The 22,435-nt window shown below is 48.3% G+C and overlaps 7 protein-coding genes across 7 annotated transcripts; 4 read left to right on the forward strand and 3 right to left on the reverse strand.

Annotated features, from left to right (window-relative positions):
* Positions 1–37: 37 nt before the first annotated feature.
* Positions 38–982, reverse strand: ATNIH1004_001259 (protein-S-isoprenylcysteine carboxyl O-methyltransferase; the record flags this gene model as incomplete). The annotated part of the gene is made up of 2 exons (XM_033565959.1): positions 38–126; positions 175–982. The coding sequence occupies 2 exons, from the start codon at positions 980–982 to the stop codon at positions 38–40; spliced, it is 897 nt and encodes a 298-aa protein (XP_033431716.1).
* A 394-nt stretch (positions 983–1,376) lies between these two features.
* On the forward strand, positions 1,377–2,183 carry ATNIH1004_001260 (sugar O-acetyltransferase; the record flags this gene model as incomplete). Its single annotated transcript, XM_033565960.1, has 3 exons — positions 1,377–1,528; positions 1,639–2,035; positions 2,106–2,183. 3 exons carry the CDS (start codon positions 1,377–1,379, stop codon positions 2,181–2,183), a joined length of 627 nt encoding a protein of 208 aa, XP_033431717.1.
* Positions 2,184–4,219: 2,036 nt separating this feature from the next.
* Positions 4,220–12,074, forward strand: ATNIH1004_001261 (putative ubiquitin C-terminal hydrolase; the record flags this gene model as incomplete). The annotated part of the gene is made up of 8 exons (XM_033565961.1): positions 4,220–4,775; positions 4,840–4,993; positions 5,066–5,951; positions 6,099–7,961; positions 8,014–8,164; positions 8,221–11,817; positions 11,879–11,935; positions 11,992–12,074. The coding sequence occupies 8 exons, from the start codon at positions 4,220–4,222 to the stop codon at positions 12,072–12,074; spliced, it is 7,347 nt and encodes a 2,448-aa protein (XP_033431718.1).
* A 654-nt stretch (positions 12,075–12,728) lies between these two features.
* ATNIH1004_001262 (putative transcription factor TFIIE complex alpha subunit) lies at positions 12,729–14,213 on the reverse strand (the record flags this gene model as incomplete). Its single annotated transcript, XM_033565962.1, has 3 exons — positions 12,729–13,863; positions 13,930–14,025; positions 14,119–14,213. The coding sequence occupies 3 exons, from the start codon at positions 14,211–14,213 to the stop codon at positions 12,729–12,731; spliced, it is 1,326 nt and encodes a 441-aa protein (XP_033431719.1).
* A 662-nt stretch (positions 14,214–14,875) lies between these two features.
* Positions 14,876–16,772, forward strand: PUS1 (pseudouridine synthase PUS2; the record flags this gene model as incomplete). Its single annotated transcript, XM_033565963.1, has 4 exons — positions 14,876–14,961; positions 15,019–15,222; positions 15,281–16,498; positions 16,550–16,772. 4 exons carry the CDS (start codon positions 14,876–14,878, stop codon positions 16,770–16,772), a joined length of 1,731 nt encoding a protein of 576 aa, XP_033431720.1.
* A 1,377-nt stretch (positions 16,773–18,149) lies between these two features.
* On the forward strand, positions 18,150–19,245 carry ATNIH1004_001264 (uncharacterized protein; the record flags this gene model as incomplete). The annotated part of the gene is made up of 4 exons (XM_033565964.1): positions 18,150–18,589; positions 18,674–18,827; positions 18,913–19,070; positions 19,125–19,245. 4 exons carry the CDS (start codon positions 18,150–18,152, stop codon positions 19,243–19,245), a joined length of 873 nt encoding a protein of 290 aa, XP_033431721.1.
* A 350-nt stretch (positions 19,246–19,595) lies between these two features.
* ATNIH1004_001265 (uncharacterized protein) lies at positions 19,596–20,030 on the reverse strand (the record flags this gene model as incomplete). Its single annotated transcript, XM_033565965.1, has 2 exons — positions 19,596–19,696; positions 19,775–20,030. The coding sequence occupies 2 exons, from the start codon at positions 20,028–20,030 to the stop codon at positions 19,596–19,598; spliced, it is 357 nt and encodes a 118-aa protein (XP_033431722.1).
* Positions 20,031–22,435: the final 2,405 nt, after the last annotated feature.

Raw genomic sequence — 22,435 nt, forward strand, 5'->3', positions numbered from 1 at the left:
TACATACTAATGAATGGACGCGTTTACTGTTCATACATCAGCGGATGCCAGGGATTCCTACGGACGACCTGCTCCTGTACCCGACATACTCCTCGCCAAAGAAAGCGACCAAAAACCGTTCCTCCCCTGCAAGAGTCAGTATGGATATACCTCCGGGAAAAGGGAGAAACCTACTCAAGATCCGTTTATTAAAAAAATTCCATAAGACGGCCAAATACCCCAGAAAACAAACCACATTACCCAGCAGCAGCTGGGTCCCTAGGCTCCACCAAAAAAAACCAAAGTAACTTGGATGACGTAGAATCGCATACACCCCATGCGTGACCAGAGTATGACCTTCCTTCCGCTCGACCTGCACCGTGTGATTGAAATTACTACCCGCCTGCACCATGGCCAGCGTCCGCGTTGTCTGTCCCACAACCATCAGAAGAATACCCAGCACGAGCTGCACCTTGACACCGTGTATGGGACCCGTCCATTCGAAATAACTCTCCCGCGGCCAGAAAAGATACCCGAGAAGACACTCCACCGCAGCGGATATATGCGCCAGATTATACGCCCAGCCATTGGAAGAAAGCAGGAAGGCAGATATAGACGCAGACCGGGTATTGTATGCAGCTGTGACGTAGTATTCGAGGAAATGGAAGAGACACAACGAGGCGAGGAAAAACGGTAAGCGCCAGAGCGGAGTCGAGGAGATGCAGCGTAGAATGAGGACAAGGGAAATGGAGATGCCGAGCGTCGTGCCGATGAGGAATGCACGGAGGGAGATCCCCGCTAGAGACTTTTTGCCGCCCGGGTAATTGGATAGATCGAGGCCGGGAGATGATTTGGTGACCATGGGGGCTGCTGGTGGTGGTGGTCGGGCTGGTCGCCAGGTTGGTTCGGAGGCGTGTTCTGTCGATGACGAGGATGAGAGTGAGAACGAGGGGGTGGAGAAGTTGGGATCTGTATCGGGGGATATGTTGTTTTCTTGGGCCATTTCGAATATCCTTGTCATGATTGTTGTTGCTGATTCTTGTCTATTGCAGTTTTTCTTTTCTATTGGACTGGGAGTGAAATATTCATTTAACCTGAAGAGAGAAAAAAGAGAGAATAAGAAAACGAAGAAGAATTAGTTGGTGTTAGGAATGCATCACTGTGGTATTAATAGAAATGAAAATTCAGAGCGGAACATGAAATCTACACTGTGGGCAGGAACAATAGGATGCTGAGAGCAATGAATCCATGGAATAAATCTATGGGTCCATTGTTGCTGGAATATCACGGGATTGCTCCAGGCTATTACTCATCCCCCGCATTGTTGCAGACAATCGATCACAGTAAGCAAATGTTGGTGACACATAACCTAAATGGGGTCTAACGTGGTCGCGACCATGTCCGAGAGGGACAAGATGCTCCGTGGGGAGATGTACCGTGCCTTTACTCCGGATCTAATCGCTGCTCGGGCTCGCTGCACCCGTGCATGCCACCGGTTTAACAATGCGTGCAACGTTCCTCGACGACGGCTCGTTGAGCTTTGGAAAGAGTGAGTGTGAGGCTGATGGTAAGCGAGGGAAGCCCTCTCTTGCGCATATACATAGAGACCCTCACTTGTCTCCTTTAATCTGGGATCCGTCCCTACTAACATGGTGACAGTATTGTGGAAGATAAGAGCCCCATCCCGCCCTCCAAGGAGGATCCAACAGAAGACGATGCGCTCTTTGCGCGTTACCCTTGGATCGAGGCACCCATTCGAATGGACTATGGGTTTAACGTGAGGGTGGGCGAAGGTGCCTTTATTAATATGAACTGCGTTATTCTTGATACATGCCTGGTTACGATTGGGGCGCGGACCTTATTTGGACCCAATGTACATGTGTATAGTGGAACGCATCCTCTAGACCCGGAGCTGCGCAATGGAACCCAGGGCCCTGAATTTGGGAAAGAGGTTCATATCGGCGATGATTGTTGGATCGCGGGCAATGTGACTATCCTCCCCGGAGTGACGATTGGTAAAGGCGCTGTAGTCGGAGCTGGAAGCGTGGTCACGAAGGTACAGCATCCCACGTATACCCTGGGTGTACCTTGTTAATTTACATGGCTTCTGACTATGGTGGATCCAGAATGTTCCCGCTTTTCATGTGGCCGCAGGAAACCCTGCGAGGATTATTCGCAAAATCGAAACGGCTATGGCAGAATAGGCTTACAGGGTTTCTGATGTCCGTGGAAAGAGCTGGGGGCACCATAGCTCCATTGGCTAGTATATTTCTCTGGGATATGCTTTTTTTTATTTATTTTTTTTTTTTTTTTTTTGGATATTCTCTCGAATATCAGAAGCCATCACAGTATATAAAAGACGGTCTAATTTAATAGATAGAGTAACATATTGATATGCCCAGGCTGTGTGCTATGAAGTAAAACTTGTGAAGATCGAAATCGGGATTAAGCACAGACCTGAGGCAAAAGTGGGGTGCATACAGAGTGTACTAATTACACCTTATCCTTATCTTTCCTAAAAAAACTGAAACTTTGATTTTGCAAGCTTTCATCTATATATATATAGTCTTCCATTTGCTTCGTCTATAAACGCGGAAACCGGGTACATACCTTAGTAGGCTGTAGGAGGAAAGCCTGAGATCCATACACACGTACATACATACGGGTTACATACATACGATGCATCATGGATGATGCATACAATGACCTGCACGAACATGCTAGAGGGCTTGGAAGGTTGGTTTTGGGCGGTGTTCGGGGAGTTTGAAGTTGGAGGGGAACAATTCCGGAAGGGGATAAATGATAGTTATCTACTCCGTAGCGTAGGCAGGCATTATGTCATTGTTGCTGGTCTAGAATGAATGCTGCCTGGAATGCGAACCACTGCGCGTTGTCTGTATGCTCATACCTAGCCAGGTACTTCGGTCGGTCGGGTTTTTAGTATGTACCATTTGGTACTCTGTACAGGGGATAATCAAGGTGGGGATAAATAGGAGATTGGTTATGGAGGGAAGATTAAATTTGTCGGAGTATTTAGTGCACTATAAAGATTTTCTTAAATTTTCTATTTTAATTTATTGACCATGGTAGTGTGTTATGTTGATTAAGAAGTTGCTAGTTGAGGATCTAGTATTCCATAGGACCTCATGATGACGACGACATCCGTAGTATTACTTCCAATAGAATCAGAGGGGGACATGCCACGGAGTATTCTGGAGTAATGTCCTATTTGTTCGTCAGTATAATTTGTTTTGTTTGTTTTATAGTCTTTGAATACAATCCATGACCCACCAAAAAAAATCTAAGATATAAGCAACAGAAGGATCATCCAGAAGAATCAAACTAACTCCTACAGTTGATCGCATCATTCTGTAATGATCTCCTTGTTGTGCAATACACAGCAACCGAGACTATCTATACTGAACCTAGCATCATAGATTAGTGCCCAGGGCATTCACCAACCAACGCCTGGCTATTGGTCCACCGCAACGTCAGAGCTTCTCTCGCTCTAAGGGTCTGCTTTCCTCTCTCACCCAAAGTGTCAACTCAGCAGGCCAACCGTCCATTCATCCCCCCGCCCTTTTCAGCTGTCCAACGACCCTCGCTGGCAGGTCTCACTCGCGACGTGACGACCCTCCGTGCCTCTTCCCAGGTACCTGACCTCACCTCGCCTCCTCCGTCCAATCCCCTCCGGAGTCTAGACTCACCGACTGTGGATGACAGACACAGAAGATAGAGAGAGATACCTACCTGGTAGTTGCAGCTGCCTGCTCCGACTTGTCCCCACAAATAACATACTCTCAACTTTTTTCTCTATTCTTTATTTTTACTTTCCCTTGCCCCTTCCAAAATTATTCGTCCCCTTCTCCCTTTCCTCACCCACCCTTCTCTTTCCCTTTGCATCGCCGTTGCTACTAACTGGCGTTTCTGGCAGTCCGGGCGGCTGGTCTTTCCCGTCACTGTTTCCCAGAGTTAATCGTCCACTTGCCCTTTCTTCGCTTTCCTTCTTTCTTCTTCTTTTTTTTTTTTTTTTTTTTTTTTTTTTTTTTTTTTCTTTCACGTCTCACTCGCCCTATACTACTAATAATACCTACTGGTGCCAACCCCCGGAGGAAAGGACTAGGGATAAAAATATAAAAAGAAAAAAGAAAATGTCATGGCCGCTGCCCCGCTAGAGAGCTCTAGCACCACCCCGCCTGACGTTAGATCGACCGACCCGACGCGTTTTCCCGGCGATCTCATGGAAGAAAGCGACCCTCAGACTACAAGGAAACGTCCTCGTCTCGATAGTGGAAGTGGTGTTCGGGAGACCTGGTCGACTGGTGAGGCCTCAGCTTCTCCAACAGACGAGCAGGCGCCGGATGATCGTACAGCCAGTGATCACGAAGCTCTTGCGTCGAACCGTCCTGCTAGCAGAGTCACTATCAACGTGAAATCCCCTACTACTCCCACTATGACCTCCGAAAATATGACGTCTGCTCCCGAAGGCCCTCCTACCGTGCAACCGGAGTCGGGTGCCCCCCCCAATGATGAGGACGGGACCGGAACCCACGCCTCCAACGCAATATCCTTATCATCATCGCCCGTTCAAAGTCCGGAGATTGAGGTGGCTGAACTAGAGGATATGGATCAGGATCCTAGCACGTCGAATTGGAAGCCGCTGGGTGAAGCGCTGGGAGATCCGGATGTAGTCCAGTTGCAGGACCAGCCTCCTCTGACGGATACATTCCCCAAGCTTCGCAGGGACTTTGAATTACGGGATAACTTGGAGGAGATCTGTGCCGTTATTGAGAAAGGTAAGGATGCCTATGTTTTGGTTCCCAAACAATGTATATTGAATTCCACTGAACGAACTCGCAGGACCTCCCAATAATGTGGCTGTTTTTCTGGCGACGAAGAATTGGCTCGAGGACGTTGCGAATAATTTAGAACAGCTTACGTACGAGGTGATAACAATAGATCGGGACTTCTGGGAGGAGCTCCCTGCCTTGGTGGAAAGCTTGCTGCGCAGAACGTAAGTGTCCTGGTGAGGGATATTGTTCCTCAGTTGCGGGCTCTCTCGGAACCGCTAATTTGTCACCTTTAGGCATGATCTTCAACCCGATGAAGGCCAAGAGCTTTGGACCTGTCTGGAGGAGTTCTTTCTCAGTTATGCCCATATGGCGCTTCACATGATTGACATGGATACTTTGGTACTAACCAGGGCCATCGAGGAGGACGCTGACGTTCAGGTGGCATCGGACTTGATATCAAGAACCTACATGTCAGCTCTTGGTTGGATGCTCCAAATTAACCAAATCCCCTTCTATCGTGCCATGGAGAGAATTTATGGCCCGGAGGTTTCGAACTTAGTAGCTCGCCTTAACGACCAGATTGCGTCTCCGCCCTTGGACTATTTCCAGCATCTACTCGAATACACTTCCTGCATCTTGTCCTTAATTCCTCGTTGGCCCCAACTTGCACCCCACTTAGCGTCAGTCACCACCCTTGTACATGTTATTGTGGAGTCTTGGAGCGAGCGGAAAGAGTTCAAAGCGGAAGAAGCTTTGGTCGATTCTCGTGTTAGTCCGGGTGTCATGAAGGCGGCTTCTGGCTTGGTCCGAGCTATCGATGAAAAATATCAGGAGAGCATAACCAAAAAGTTACCGTGGGTCACCAGTGATGTCAGTGATTTGATGCTGCGCAACGTTTCGTGGACATATTTCGCCCTATCCCTACGGAACTCGGATCTTGCAGAGCAGATTATCACGGACCTTGCACTTGACTTGCCGGGCGGCATAACGGCGGAGGAACGTGCGTTCCTCATTCATTATGCTTGGAAATTCTCTATCCTCAAAAAACATATCATCGATGGTCGTATGGAGCTGAGGGTCCACGGCATGGAGACAATGCAATTGGACCTCGTCCAAGCGTGGAGGCAGTATATTCAACACGATCCCGATGGGATAGAGCACCCCGTTGTCCAATTTCTGGTGAGATTTCTGAGGGAGAATAGGATAGTCGAGTACATAGTTGGCATCGATTCCCACCCTCAACTAATCAGCAGGAGCGGCAATATAGTCGGCTTTTTAATAGCCACATCTACGTATACTGCCGCTGATACGGATACAATTTGGGAGGCTGTTACAGAAAGCCCTGATCCCCGAGCTGTGTCGGATATCTTGACCATGCTCTCACGAACGTTCCACATGCACCTGGCAACTTCCCCGGCACTACTTTATTTGTGCTCCAAGCTCCTGGAGCTTCCGCTAGCTCGCTTCGATACGCAGATGCTTCTCTTTTGTGAAGAGCTGTTCCGTCAGATACGCGATAAACATGAGGAGAGACACCAATTGTTGGATACGCCGCATGTGGATGCGATCCCATTGCGTCTGTGCGTGCGCCTCATCCGTGAGAGTGCTGCGGCGGACGATTTGCCTGATGAGCAGAAAGCTCAGTTGCAAAAGTTTGCCAGCTGGCAGCTTAGCTTGTTTATGACTGTCGGGTTAAGTGAGTCGGATAAACTGGATACATATGAGCGATGCGTCCAGGATATTTCTGAGATGAATCGGTTCGCTGTGGGAAGCATGCAGGCTTTGACAGCCATTCTCACTCCTTACGACTCCCAGCAGATCCATAAACTTGCCTCGGAATTTGACCTGACACGCCTGGTGGTTCACGAGATAGCCCATGCGGTCGATAAAAACCACGCGGACTCCCAGGATTCATTCTCGGAAACCGCATTTCTTTCCCGTGTCGTCCTATTAACACGGATTATCGACAAGGTCCCGGAATCTGTCACTGCGGATCTTTCTGACTTGTTGTGGCATAAGGTCTTCATGTCGACGAAACTCACTCAACAGGGGAGAAAGGCCCTCTGGGAAATGTTATGTGATATTATGAAACAAAGCGTCAGGTCGAATCCTTTCATTGACCGGTGTATCCACGAATATCTTCCAGAATTGTCACCTACTGAGGGCTACTTTCCCGAGGTTCTCTCGTTTGCAAAACAGACTATCACTTACGAAGCTCGCCTCAATCCGCCATCCATTGCAGGCGAGAATGAGGTCGTCTCAATCCCCGGTATGGAGCGCATGTGGGATATCATCCTAACTGCTCCACCTGGGTCTATTGAAACCGAAGCGACCGCCTTCGCGATCGACGTCTACCTCGATCATAATATAATTCGCCGATCTCCGCGATCGGCGGCCGAGGCTACTCATATTGCATTGGTGGACCGTTGTGTTGACCAACTCAAGTCTGCCGCATCCAAACTGAAGCCATCCTCGGGCGACGTTGCCAATGAGTCGGGTGAGACTCTAACTGTGGAGCTGTCTGAATCTAAAGTCCAGGCCGAAGAGCTCAGATTCAGCCGTTCACTGTTGTTTCTCCGTCAATTTCTGCAGGGACTGCGGAGTCGACCTCAATATAGCCCACCGCAACACTCGCCCCCCGGGCTGCCTGGCGCACCGGTGAAGGGTGACTTAATCAGTCTCCGATATCAGACATTCGATGGTAGCGCACAATCAGCGGTTCGCATCTTGCAGATTGGAGACCTCTCGACTGCGTCGGAGCTTGTCGACAGGTTCGTGCAACTCACAGGCTTTTCCAAGATGAATATTATCTTCAGCGGACGAAGAATCGACCTTCTCGAGAAGCCTAATCAGACCATCCGGGATCTCAAACTAAATACGGCGCTGTTACTTCTTCACAGGCATCCGGACAGCCGTGAGGTGAGCTCTACTGGCCGCCGGCAGTCTCTGACGCCCGTAGATTCAGAAGTGCTCAAACACTTCGACGATCTCTACGATCTGCTCAGTCTAGAGGATCACCTGTCTCGGGAAATATTTGACTTTCTTGTTGTGTTTCCTCCACAAGATAGGGTGTTGCAGTTGGTGAAGTCGACGACCAGCACTGAACAGGAGTTGTTTCCTATGGATAAACCATATGTTCTCCTCTACTCGGTGAATGCGTTTATGATATGTTTGAGGGAGGTAGTGGAGGTACGTCGGTAATTCTTCTGTGTTAGACTTTATTTGTGCTGAAAAGATTTAGCCTCCACCAAGCCAGGCCTTTGTCTCTCACAGTGTCAATGTCTTGGTAGCCGCCATAACACGTCCTGAGATGTCCAAGTCTCTCACAGATCAACCTACAAGGCTTATGTTTGCCACAAGTCTGGTTGAGTGTCTTCTTCATGCACTTTTAGGTAAGTTCTATTTTCCCGCAAAACAGTGAAAACGATCTGGTAATAACATCTTCTAGTGAGGCCACCGCCATCAGATAACTCCATGTCAATTCCAAATTCGGAAAGTTTAGTCAAGCAGGTGCTCCATTTTATAGACGCTGGGCAACACCTATTGGCTTCCCAGATGCTAGAAGATGATGTCAAGAAACTAATATGCCACTCTTTTGCTATTCTGACCGAAGGTTCGGTCCGTGATCAAAAGTTTTGGAGCATGGTCAAGCAACATGTGCAGTTCCCTCAACTCATGTTCTCGCTCCTCCTGGAAGAGAGTCTCCCAGCAATTCGAAAAGGCATCTCAGAAAATATAGCTACTGTTTGCAGTCCTTCAAGATTCTTGAAGAAGGGAGGTAAATGCGTGGACACTGAAGGCCCAGAAATGCGGGAAGATTCAATCCCTGAGCACCCTGCGAGGATCGATATCCTTGCAACTATTTGGGACGCTTTTGTGCAGAACTTTACCCACACTTTGGGATACGTGCGGCAGTCCCAGGAGTTCTTCGAAATTGCTCACCTCGTGTTTCGCTCAGTCGCTGAGAGATCTCCACACGACCTGATATTTAACGAATATCTCAAACAGTGGAGCGGTATCATGTTCAGACATCGAAGTGAAGAGTTTGTTGGACGTGAGCCTATGGACCCTTTGATTCTGGGATTCTGTCGCCTTTTGAAATCGTGCCTTGATCTCGCTAGCTCAAGCAACACAGCCGTAGATACGTTTGACCTGACCGAAAACCTATTCGACAAATACCTATTCCCTGATCTGTCCGCGCCGTCGTCTGATACCATTGTCCCCCAAATACCTGTTTTGCACAGTCAAACCCGGCAAGAACTTTACACCGTGATCAGTTTGCTTTGCAAGTATAATGCGAATTACTCGAAAGTCGTGGAACGCCTGGATGATATCATTCCTCAGGGCTATACATACTCACCTGCTTGGTGTTTTGACCGTCACAGGATGATTCGATCACCAGAAGGCTATGCTGGGCTTAAGAACCTATCCAACACCTGTTATTTGAACTCCTTGTTAACCCAGCTTTTCATGAACGTTGGTTTCCGCGACTTTATTCTGCAGCTCCATCTCATAGACCCAGAATCATCTCAGAGGCTGCTGGACGAGACGAAGAAGGTCTTTGGCTACATGCAAGAGACGTGGCTCAAGTGTGTCGACCCCCAGGGGTTAGTGGACTCAATTCGGACGTACGACAACGAACCAGTTGATGTTACGGTGCAGATGGATGTCGATGAATTTTACAACCTGCTATTCGACCGATGGGAAGCACAGATATCAGGCTCGCAAGATAAGAAAAAATTCCGGTCATTCTACGGCGGGCAGCTGGTGCAGCAAATCAAGTCCAAGGAATGTCCCCATATCTCTGAACGCCTAGAACCGTTCTCCGCCATCCAGTGCGACATCAAGGGCAAAGCGAGCCTTGAGGAGAGTCTCCAGGCCTACGTCGAAGGAGAGATCATGCAAGGAGATAACAAGTACTCGTGTACCTCCTGTGGGCGTCACGTCGATGCTGTCAAGAGGGCATGCTTGAAAGAAGTGCCAGATAGTCTCATTTTCCACTTGAAACGGTTTGATTTTGACATGGTTACTATGACGCGCAGCAAAATCAACGACGAATTCCAGTTCCCCGAGCGCATTGATATGAGCCCCTTCAAAGTTGAATACCTCTCTGAGCAAAACACAGACATTCAAGAGGACAGTTTTGAACTAGTCGGTGTCTTGGTACATAGCGGTACAGCTGAATCTGGCCACTACTACTCCTATATACGTGAACGTCCTTCTTCTAGTACTACACGGTCATGGGTAGAATTCAATGACTCAGATGTTAGTCGGTTTGAGCCCTCCAAGATTGCAGACCAATGCTTCGGGGGTTACAACGACAACCCGAACCCCGCCGCCATGGGTCAAGTCCGATACACCAAGGCTTGGAACGCCTACATGTTATTCTATGAACGGGTCTCGACAATGGAATCGGCCAAATCAATCTATAATCCTCCGACGGAGCACTACCCTGTGCGTGTACAGCTCCCCGTGCCTCTTGCAAATCACATTGCAATGGAAAATGAAGTGTTCATTAGGGCATACTGCCTATTGGACCCATACCACGCCCTCTTTGTCCGATATATACTGGGCCAGCTTCTTGAGATGAAACACGCCGAGGATGGGGAGAATTCCAGGCTCAATAAACAGATCATCTTTATCGTGATGGATACTCTGGAGCAATTGGTTTCGAGAGCGAGCAATCCTCTGGGATTGGATGTGATCGTCGCAGAGCTTGTTCGAGCAATTGACGAGACTCCGAAAGCAGCCTACAGAGTCCTTCAATGGGTGGAGCATAAGCCAGCCAGTATTCGCAACCTAGTTTTGAAGAGCCCCCAACCTTCCGTTCGCAACAGCTCCATCAGGATCTTTGTGTGTGCTCTTTCCAAGCTCCTGGAACTTCGCAATGAAGCGGACGAAGGGAGCCTTGAGAGGGAGAAGTGGCAAATGCGGTATTTGGAAGGCTTTGAAAATGTGGTGGCCACACTTGAAGGTCTCTGGTCCACACTCCATACAGTGGGTCGGTCTTGGGACGACTATTTTGAGTTCTTGTTGTTGCTTGCAAGTTTTGGGACCGAAGAAGCAGGAATGGTCTTAAACTATGGATTCTTGCTCAAATGCTTGGAAGTCTTATGGGTGGATCGGGATGACGCTAAGAGGCTAAGACGCCAATATCTTGCTTATTGCAAACTTGTTGAGAAGGGCAGAAGATTCTCCCACAGGAAACTTACAGAGCTGTTGTCAGTGCTGCTGGCAAATATAGATTTTTCTGCGCCTCCTACAGCCGATGACGAGCGACGGGTTCTACCTACTGGCCGATATTCTCTCACAACATCAGAGAGCGACTTAATTCGACCTCTTGGGAGAAACGATGAGTTATTTGTATTGAGGAGGATCCTTCAGCAGTACAGTAGTCCGCAAGCGTGCAGGAACATAGTCAGTGTACTTTTGGATGCGGAGCCCGAGGCTGGCCTCTTGGATCCGATCTGCAAGGTCCTAGAAGATGGACTTCGAGTGGCCCCTGCCGATCTTTGTGCTCCATTTCTGGATGCAACGATAATATTTTGTCGACGCGGCCCGGACGAAGAACGAATTGCCGCCATGCTTGATTATGTTGCGAAGGGTGTTGACTCTATTAATGATAGTGGTGGGAAGGAGCATCTTGCCTTCTTCACAAATGTTATGTCGTGCCATAACGACCGTCTTGGCCTTAGCGAGATATGGTTCCTCTCTCAGCTTATAGACAGGATCCCAGATTGGGTCCCGACGTTACTCATGTTTCCGGACAGGACTATTAGAAACATGACCATGGAGATTCTACGCCGCATCCTGTTCACTGGGGAGACTGGGGATATAGGCGAAGACTGGCAGTCACGCCATGCCCAGGTTGCCCGGGAATTAGTCTATGCCAGTATAGACAAACTGAGGAAGCTGTACCTCTCTGTCCCGGAGAACACTCTTGAGGCTAAAACGGTGGAAACGATAAAAACTGTTATCGACCACTGCGTGGACGCATATTTTGATGACAGTGAACAGGATCAGGATATCGCTCGCCAAGCCCACGGTATGTTCCGACGCTAAGTATCACTCGCATCAGTATCACTAATATCAAATGCCTCATCTAGCGGTAATCGGGGCCGTCGAAGAAGTGGCGGTTGATGTTCGTGAGGATCTGGGATCCGGTATGTATTCATTTTCATTACATCCGTTTTCACCGTCTAATTCCCGGGCCCCTCAGAATCTGATGTACATTCTCCAGAGGAATGGGACGATAATTCCGTGGTGAGCGACTCGGAAATGGGAATGGCGGGCTCTCCCTAGATACAACCAACCTACCGGTACATCTCCTACGAAACGCCGATTCTATCACATATGAGAAATGACTTGATGAGAAAATATTCCCCCTTCCCCTCTTGTTTATTGGCTGTGCTCCATGCCTTGCATCTGTCGGCGTTTCCTTTGCCTTATCTGGTATTTAGACATGGTAGTGGTTCTGCACAAGGATCTAGTATTGAACTGGTTCTTTTTTCTTCTTCTTTCTTCAGTTCTGTATGACAAGCTATTGCAAGAGAATTGTGTCACGGATGTGCAGGAGCTTACTGCACTTTTTCTTTCTTTTGACTGGGGAGGCCTCCTTGGGTTTCAGCATGTTATTGAGTGAAACAGGCCGACTTCCTCTGGGTATAGAACCGTAGTAGCTCAGCTGGGCTTTTATGCAATAGACTGATTGATTTCCCTTAGGACATTTCATTTTTCATAGAGATATAATACAAAATGGAAGTTTACCTGAAATTTTAACACCTGCGAATTCAGAAAGGATAATTGGGTTGGGCCAAAAAAACACCTGTCTATTGAAACACGCCCATGCCGATTTCTCTTATAATAGGACTCGACTCTCAGCATACATGCGGCGCCAGCACCGCCCTAGACATGCGGGAAAGTCGTTTTACGCACTGATAAAGACAAGGTTCCCCTTCAAACATCCTCGAACTCCTCTTCATCCTCATCTGACTCTTCTTTCTTGATGTCGGGTTCCACCTTGATCCTTTTCGCTGCGAGGCCCTCATCGGCCGCAGTGGACGGAGTCGCTGTGGAGGTCTGAGGCTCACTGGTACCAGAGTCTGCTTCCAGTTCACGCTTGATCCCAGACAACATCGCAGATGCTGGAGCACTGGTAGGACCATCGTTGGCGCCGACGGTAGGGGACGTAGTATCACTCGCCGAAACACCGCCCACATCTTCAAATTCATCAAACTCATCCGAGTCTTCATCCGCACTGCTAACATCCTCCTGGGCTTGGAGAGCTCTCTCCCGCTCCATTTCGGCGTAGTAAGCGGCGAGTTTGTCGTCTAGAGCGTCGATCACAGGCTTCTGATCCTCCTCCTCCTCCTTTATTTCCGGCTTGACTCTGATGCCCGGTTCGTTCTTGATGCGATTGAGATTACCAGCCGTTGTGGAAACTGTCGAGTGGGTGTGCCACACGGGCAGAGCGTTCTGCTTCTCCAAGGCGGCCTTTCGTGCCGCCTCCTCTGCCTGTTCGGCGGCACTCTTCTCCTCCGTGGACGTAAGGGAGATCTCGAGGGCGGCGGTGTCGGTTTTGATGTTGCCACGGACGGCTTCCTGTTGTTTGGATGGAACCACGATAGCAGCCCTGGTTGGGTTGATCGCCTGATTCCGAACGACGTCAACCTTATGGTCCCAGGCGGTGTCAAAATCATTCGGAGGGATTTCAACGGAGTCGATCTGCTTGAGTAGTTTCAACATCGTGTCCAGCTGGGCCATGAGCTTGCTGTTTTTCTCGTGGCCTGTGCGGTCGATCCCCTCGGTTCCTTTCACATCTTCAGTGCGTTCCAGGATAGCGCCACAGTTCTGGCATTCGAACCCTTCGTCCGAGTACAGACTTAGAACATCCAGCTCCGTCCACTCCGCTCCACATCGCAGGCAGATATACTCCTTTCTCTCCTCGCTGGGGGTATATTGGGCTTTGATCGTTGATGTTAACCTGGAGACTTTGAACTTGATGGCGTCGATAACGGGATGTAGAGGGACGTAATAGTATTCGCGGTTGACGGGACGAGTCGATCCATCTCGAATCTCGGCTCGGGTATTTCTGCATTGTATACCAGTTAGACTGACTGTTCTCTGGTAGCAAACACTCCTGGAGGAAAGAAATTACACCGAGATCAGGCGATCCTCGCGCAACTTGGCGCATAACTTTCGGAGGTCTTTCTGTTGCATTCCCAAGAGGAAAGCGAGGTCTTCGGCGTGGAGACTGGAGACGATGTGTCATTAGAACTGGCAATTCTCTATTTCGTAGCCATCTCGTCTGCGACGAATCGTTCGAGCTCAGAATAGAAATACATACACGGAGTGGATAAAAAGCGCATCCACGACCAGGATGTGGCGTGTCTCATAGAAGGCGCGCGCTACGGTGCGGATCAGAGTATTCGCGAGATCCATGGTTATCGTCACGTCGGCAATATCTGGGGTGTAAGATATTGGGGAAAGCTATTAGAGTGTTTGCGTAGTCGGTGCAAGAAAAGCGTCCTTGTTATCTCCGATGCTGAGCTCGACTTTAGCAAAGCCACATGCTAGTTATCTTGTGGATCTCTAACCACTGCTGGACGGGGGCAAGGAAAGAGGGATCTGTCACGGAAATGTCCGACTCCACCCTCATAGGTATAAGATGTAATCTGGAATCTGACTCAGGAGTGGAAGAAGATGAAATCTCGCGATGAAGAAAGAACCGAAAGCAAAGGACGAGCGGACTCGGCGCCTGAGGCACAGCTTGTTCGGGGATAGCGTGGTTATATATCAGCTAGTCCATATATGGACTAGTGCATCCGGACTTACGCCCAAAAAAAAAAAAAAAAAAAAAAAAAAAAAAAAAAAAAAAAAAAACCAATATTAAACCAAAGCGGAGTACAGATAAACGACGATTCCCTGCACTGTCTAGCTTGCTTCATGCACCCATCTGTCTCCGTGAGTCAACAGTTGGCCGGGATTTACACGTCCTGTAGACTTCCAGTCCTACTGAATCGAACCTTTTGCATTCCAACCCTTTCGCAAGGACATCGTCTCACATTGCGACGCTATTACTGGCTGCAAACCCCTCGATTACCATGGACAATAACGAAGGAAGAGCTGGAGGATCCGAAGAAACTGGAGGAAAGCGTAAGAAGAGGAATATGGGAAGGGCAGAGTGGAGGTATGTTTAATGGGTTTTTCTCAGAAATCCATTAATTGAGACTGCTAACCAAGCAAGCCGACAAAATATAGACAAGAGAGCGCGGAACGAAAAACAGCTCGAAGCTAAACGCCGGAAGATCGAGAATGGAGAGCAAGTGGCCGCCCCGGTATACGCGACGCATTTCTCGCAGGAGGACATCGAGAACGAACAGCGACGTCCGAAAAAGAAGGTCGCCGTATTGCTGGGGTATTCGGGGACCGGATATAAGGGAATGCAATTGTACGATAATAGTATTATATGGGTTGGTGGAGCACTGATAATGATGTGTTTAATTTAGGAGCGAAACCGAAAAGACCATCGAGGGAGAGCTCTTCGCCGCGTTTGTGGCTGCCGGCGCTATCTCCAAAGCCAATGCAACGGACCCGAAGAAATCATCGCTCGTCCGATGCGCACGTACCGACAAGGGAGTCCACGCTGCGGGAAACATCGTCTCCTTGAAATTGATCGTGGAGGATCCAGGCATCGTCCAGAAGATCAACGAGAAGCTCAGTTCGCAGATTCGCATCTGGGACATCTTAGTCGCCAATAAGTCGTTTAGCAGTTACCAGATGTGCGACTCTCGTATCTACGAATATCTCATTCCGTCCTATTGTTTCCTTCCGCCGCATCCCAGTACTTATCTGGGGAAGAAGATTGCGGAACTTGCCGAGAGAGAAGGCGACCTGGAAGGATTGAACTCCCGACAGACGGAAGTTGCTGATTACTGGGCCGACATTGATGACAAATTCGTCCGGCCTATCCTCGAAACTGTCCCCGAAGATATCAGGCAGATCGTGCAGAAGGCGCTGTATTTCGACGAGGAGAGATCCGCGGATACCGAGTCCGACAACAAAGGGGAATCGTCGGCCGATACGTCAGTCGAGCACGAGGATAGTAAACCTGCAGCGGAAGAAACCTCGCAGGAAAAGGCCGAAGTTGATACGGCGCAAGAGGCTCGCCGCAGGCAGATTTACGAGTCTGTGAAAGCTGTGAAGGCGGCATACAATACTGCCAAGCGAGAATATCGCATTCCTGCCGCTCGTCTGTCCCGTTTACAAGAAACTCTGGACAAGTACCTGGGGACGAAAAACTTCTACAACTACACCATCCAGAAGATGTATAAGGATCCGTCTGCGAAACGACACATCAAGTCGTTCAAGGTAGACACGAACCCGATCATCATCAACGGCACCGAATGGCTCAGTCTGAAAGTGCACGGACAAAGCTTCATGATGCACCAGATCCGCAAGATGGTGGCCATGGCAACGTTGGTAGTGCGATGCGGATGTGATCCACAGCGCATCGTGGACAGTTACGGCGCTACGAAGATCCCAATCCCGAAAGCTCCGGGTCTGGGTCTTTTACTGGAACGTCCGGTGTTCGACGGGTACAATAAGAAGGCCAACGAGACGGGCAAAAAGCCGATCAATTTCGACAACTATGTCAAGGAGATCAACGAATTCAAGCAACGCGAGATTTATGATCGAATCTTCCGTGAAGAGGAGCAAACCAATGCGTAAGTCCTTCTGTCTTGACGTTTATCTAAGTTAAGCTAATTAATCGACAGGTTCTCATCATTCTTCAATCACATCGATCACTTCCCCCAGGAAGAATTCCTGTATATCACATCCGGTGGAATCAGGGCTTCAAAGCGCGTGCCGCAGCCCACGGAACCCAAGCAAGAGGGCGGACAGAAGGGGAGGAAATCTGAGCGGGAGGCTTTGTGCCTTGTGGAGTCGGAATCCGATACTGAAGCTAATCTTCCTGATGGGGGTGAGGAGGGAGGTTGATCTAATTGATCTGCATAGAATGCACATTATGATAATCCGTGATTGTAGGGTGTATACATTAAGAATCCTACATGTAATACTTAGCTCCCAGGAACTTAATACATCTCCGATTACCCTAGGATCACTGAAAATTCCAACTCCCTTCCAACTCTGGATCACCTGCATGTGCACTTTGCGACGGAAACCTACAGTGACGTCTTCGACGCAGGACACCCAACTCCGACCGATCCTCGACATACTTAACACCATGCATCGTATCATGGGGAGCCTCCCGTTTCACCCGATCAACCAACGCCGCCAGCATATTCCATTCCCTGTCGAACGGGACGCTGGAAGCAGATACTGACCCAATTGCATGAGATCATAGGCCCCCCGACCCGCCTCCGCAATGCGCCATACCAGGGACAGGACACGAAAGTACGAAAGAAGCGTCCAGATCTTCCGTGATCATATCCATGGCACAAGAGAGTTGGATATAGTATCGAACTGTGACGTAGATGTTCATGGCTTTCCCACATGGAGACAGGGAAAGACGAATGCTTATATTTTATGTTTTGGTAATTATTGATTGTAGACTATTATTTCTGGGTTTAGAAGAGGAACAAATATGATAATCAAATAATACATGGTAGTACGCGTAGTAATTTTACATTCTTACACGACTCGCATAATTTGACGGGAGCGATGTAGAAGACTAATATATAATCATAGTAGAAGTCTTATTCTATATTCTAGGCAGTAACGCTATTTGATTGGATGAAAGTAAGCTGACCATTGATTTTTATCAAGACAGCCCAAACTGTATTTTGTTAATCTATTTTGGGTTAATGATCTGCCAATCTGGGTAGCGCTTACTACCAGCCATAATCACTCGTAGTAGAGCAGTTAGCGTTATCAAACACATCACTTGTCTGGGCTAATAATCGACCCGGCCTTCCGATAATCTGACGGCTTCCAGTGTAGTAGAGCATTGCAATTAGTGTGACTTAATGGGTTTCAGTGACAATACTAGGAATAATACTAAGAATAATACTCCATCAGTCAGTATTCGCGCTAGTAAAGGACACAATAATTATCGATTAGTTATCATTTTTAAGCCTACATCAATCTTGGATCGAGAGTCTCGGTTTAAGTGCCTAAACGAGATCTAGTATTAACTAAGAAGCTCAAAGAAACGCCTATGTTAAAATATAGCACAGCCCGTTGTCTGTTCTAGTTTTCGGACTTTCTTTCTCGCCCCCATTGCCGTTGAGTGGTATCATCTCTCCCTGGAAATTTCTAGCTCCTGTGCGCTTGCTATTGCCTATTCGGGTCTTTGATTTCCAACACCTCACTCACCAATTTAATACACAGTTTCATCTTCAATACACGTTCAGGATGAGCCGACCTTTCGACATCTCGCCCGAGAAGGAGGCCAGCACCAGCCAGTACCTCTACCGCCAGCTGTTTGTGACGCCCGCGGTCTTGTCCAAGAAGGAATTCAATCTCACTGGAAAAACGGCCATTGTAACTGGCTCCAACATTGGTCTTGACCTTGAGTGTGCGCGTCAGCTTTTGGATCTCGGATTAAGCAAGTTGATTCTGGCTGTACGTGATGAATCGAAGGGTGAAACAGCACGTAAGGAACTCTCTATATGCAGGAGTCTTGCCCCGGGCGCAATTGAGGTCTGGAAAGTAGACCTCTCCTCTTATAACTCTATTATTAAGTTTGCAGAGCGCGCCCACAGCCTTGAATACCTTGACATTGCTGTGTTGAATGCGGGTGTATACAAGGTGAACCTTACCTTCAACCCTGCAACTGGCTTTGAAGAAGATGTGTAGGTTAACTATCTCTCTACGGCTCTTTTAACTACCCTGCTACTCCCTATCGTTAAGGCCAAGAAGTCTGGCATAACACCTAGCCGGATTATAATTGTCTCCTCTGACACCGCAGCCTGGGCCAAGTTCAATGAGAGGATAGTAAATCCTCTCCTCCCCGCCTTCAAGGCTATCCCAAGTAAATGGGACATGCAGGAGCGCTATTCCACCTCAAAATTACTGGGCCAGCTGCTTTTTGTCCGAGCTAGCTAAACAGGTTCCCCCCTCTGTGGCGACTATCAATTGCGCTAACCCAGGTTTCTGCTATGGATCTGGTCTCCAGCGTGATGGTGCTGGTACCCTCTTGGGACTTGTTATTGGTATTATTACACGCATCATTGGTCGGCCGTGCAATGTGGGAGCTCGCCCTCTCACTGCCGCCGCTGTGAAATTTGGAGACGAGGTGCATGGGCAATATGTCGAAGACAACAAGATTCGCCCGTAAGTGCTTTTTGATTGCGAGAAAGATAAGGAACATGACTAACTGTTTACTAGAATGGCACCTATTATTTACAAGCCTGAAGGCCAACGCATAGCCAAGAAGCTGTGGCAGGAGTTGTTGGATGAGCTTTCCTTTGCAGGCGTTCGTGATGTTCTTAAGGGGCTTAAGAAGTAGACTTTATTCTTATTTTTTTCATGAGCTTGTCATTTTTTCATTCGGATTTGTGTTCTCGTCGCGTGTTAATCAGGCTCGGAATGCCCTGCTATCTGTCTATCTATATCTATCTGTGTTGATCTGTTGGTATCTCAGGGTTGTTCTGTACATAGCCATTTAAGTACTTATGCCTAAACATGCATCTGCTCCGCCTTCCAGGAGCAGTTGTACCATCGCAATGTCTCCTCCCATCGTAGCTATATGTAGAGGTAGCTCTCCTGCCGTATGGTGATTTTCTCGTCCTGTAGGCCGTGGTAAATGAAGAGTTCTCCGCCCCAGTCGCCAAACAGCAATAGATTCATTGGCTAAGTTTAGATCACTGATGGGATTTGTAGATCTGCGAGGAGCGCGTCGTGGATGGTGAAGTAGATGGTGTTCCAGTCTGGGGTGTAGATTACATTTTGGAAACATTCTGTGAGTATTCATTAGTATGTGATATAGAATGGTATGTTCATGCGGATATATACCTCGGAATAGTTAGATGGCGCACCGCGGTATAGTTCCTGCGCCGCTTTAACTTCACTGCCGGGCTGCATACCAGAAAAGATCATCCGTCCATCCTGATCGCGGAGAGGACTATAAATCCGCAGCACCGTCTCGAACTGAATGGGACTCGGACAATCATCTGTGGATACCTCTTGCGGCCTGAGCATCGGAGACACCCGGTTGGAACTCGCACCGCGAAGGGTCCTCGATAATACCGTCTTCGATGCTGTCGGGACCATCTCACTGACGGAGAACCTCATGGTGGATTAGTTCCGTCCACTGCTGTGCGGAGACGAAGCCTGGTGTGAGTCTGGAGTGCCCGTGGTCGGGAAGAAGCTGGCTCGCCAGGAGACGAGATTGCTTAAGTCGATGACAGGAGCGCCGGCGATGATGCCGTCGAAGTCATGCGGGAAGACATCCGCAGAGTGAATGCCCTGTCGATCGCTGTAGGAGCATCCGAAGGAGTAGGATTTCGTGTGTGAGTGGCCGTAGAATGTGTGGGTGAGGTCTTGCCAATGGTGAAGCTGGTATGGAGGCGGAATCACGGATAGGGACATGTATATGCAGGATAAAAGGTCGGAAAAGATAGCTGTTGCGAAGTCTTGCATCAACTTTACAGTTGACAGCATTAAAAATGAGACACGACATTTGGTTCGCGCAATCAAAATATGCGAATCCAAGTTGAAGGGTGCATACTAAAGTAGGTCTGTGTTCACCCCATGGGCATACCAATATCGTGTGCCACTAATCAAATCTTTAGCCTCGAGCTTAGCCACCTGGATGGACTCAATGTTGGCCCCCGATGATAATTTTAGGCTGTGTCAATTTGCCTATGAAAATCTGAATATATGTCCAGCCTAATGAAGCAAGCTCGAAAGGAAGAGGGAAAGATAGTACCACAAGTCAAAATAGCATCTTTTTCCCAGGCTAGACATTACCTTGGGCGGCTGGCTCACCACGTTCGGGCACCTCTGCAGCTCGTCGAGGATGCTGGTCAATTGAGCCACCTGCTTGAAACATTTCCAGGGTCGCCAGTGGCCAAAGGGGCTCAGTCAACATACACCGCAAACCACAAATCGATCAACACGCCTCCGTCGTTAAGCCAGATGCACAAGTTCTGGTGGTCCCCAGGCGCCAGTTGGCCACCATATAAACTTGCTCCAGAAATATATATCTCCCACAACCCTTGACTGCCGCACACATTATGTATCTTCAAAGCCCACTTTGTTCGATCGTTTTTAGCCCCATTTCAAAGCTCTGTTTGCCCGCCGATTTGCTCCCAGCATGACCGCCCAGACTACTTCCGGACTCATAGCTCTCCCTGACATTTTAAAACCGTTCAGTCGATGTGTACCCGCTTGTCGGTTGAAGTCTCGGTTCGAATCGTGGACGGAAACGAGGCGCCGAATTCGACTACCTTGTATTGAAAATTATCAGATCTCCTGGCCTCCCTCTCAGCATAGCTATGTAGTGAACAGAAGTAACCACATTCATAGATTGGGACTCTATTCGGTAGTTCGCTTAACGGATGCCAGCAGGTTTATTGTTTCTGGATTATTGTGCCGCGAGTCATAGGAAAGTAGTGTTTGGCCTTCAGTGTCCATTTCCCCGAGATCGATTGAAGACGAATTCAGGATTAGCATCTTGATTGCTTCAAGATCACCATGCTCAACCGCATATGATAATGGTGTTCGTCCCTTGTAATCCTTTGAATTATGATTTGCTTGAGCACCTTGTGTCAATAATAGACAAACAATCTCTCGATACCCATACTCTGCAGCCACAGACAGAGAATTCCGCTTGCGTTCCTTGGTTTGGGATGCTAGGTTTACCTTTCCTGTCCCTAACAGAAATGAAACTATATCTGTATACCCTTCACTTGAGGCTATAGTAAGTGGAGTCTCTCCAGTACTAGTAGCACTGTCTGGATCAGCTCCTGCTTCATATAGCAGTTTCATGATAGATAGATTGCCATTAAATGCAGAAAAAAATAGAGGAGAGCAATTCTGGTGATCTCTAGGGTCTGGGTTTACCCCCTTTGCAAGTAGAAGCTGCACAATAACCTCTGAATTAACAGAAACTGCAAGATGCAAAGCGGTCTTTCCATTGCCACATTGATGGTCTGTATTAATATTAGGTGCTTTAAGCAATAGCTTCACTTTCTCTATAAATCCCCTGTTAACAGAGAACATCAGGGCGGTCCACACTCTTTCAACATGTAATTAGTAGCTATCACAGCATTAACATCAATGTTCTGTCGAGATAGGAATTGAGACATGGCTGCTTCCGATCCGTAACTAGCAGTCCAGGAAAGTGGTGTACGGCCATGGAGATCTTTTAGATCTAGATCTATGCTTGGTGTGGCAAGCAGCTGCTTGACCACAGCATCTTGGCCACTAAACCCAGCATATGTAATAGGCGGTCGTCCCATCTAATCTCCTAAGTTAGGGTTGATATCTTTTGTTGAGAGTAGCAGTTCAACCATATCCACATGCCCTGCTTGGGCTGCTCTTGCTAAAAATGTTATGCAAGATGTATCTTCGTCACCCTTGTACTGAAAATTAGGATTGATCCCTTCTTGGCATAGAAGAATCCTCGCAATACTTGTGTGCCCCGCTTGTATGGCTATTGAGAGTGCATGGTAGAATATCCCAAGTTTATTATT

The sequence above is a fragment of the Aspergillus tanneri genome, assembly GCF_003426965.1.
Source record: "Aspergillus tanneri strain NIH1004 chromosome Unknown AapTan_2_pilon_pilon_pilon, whole genome shotgun sequence".
Classification (NCBI taxonomy): Eukaryota; Fungi; Ascomycota; class Eurotiomycetes; order Eurotiales; family Aspergillaceae; genus Aspergillus; species Aspergillus tanneri.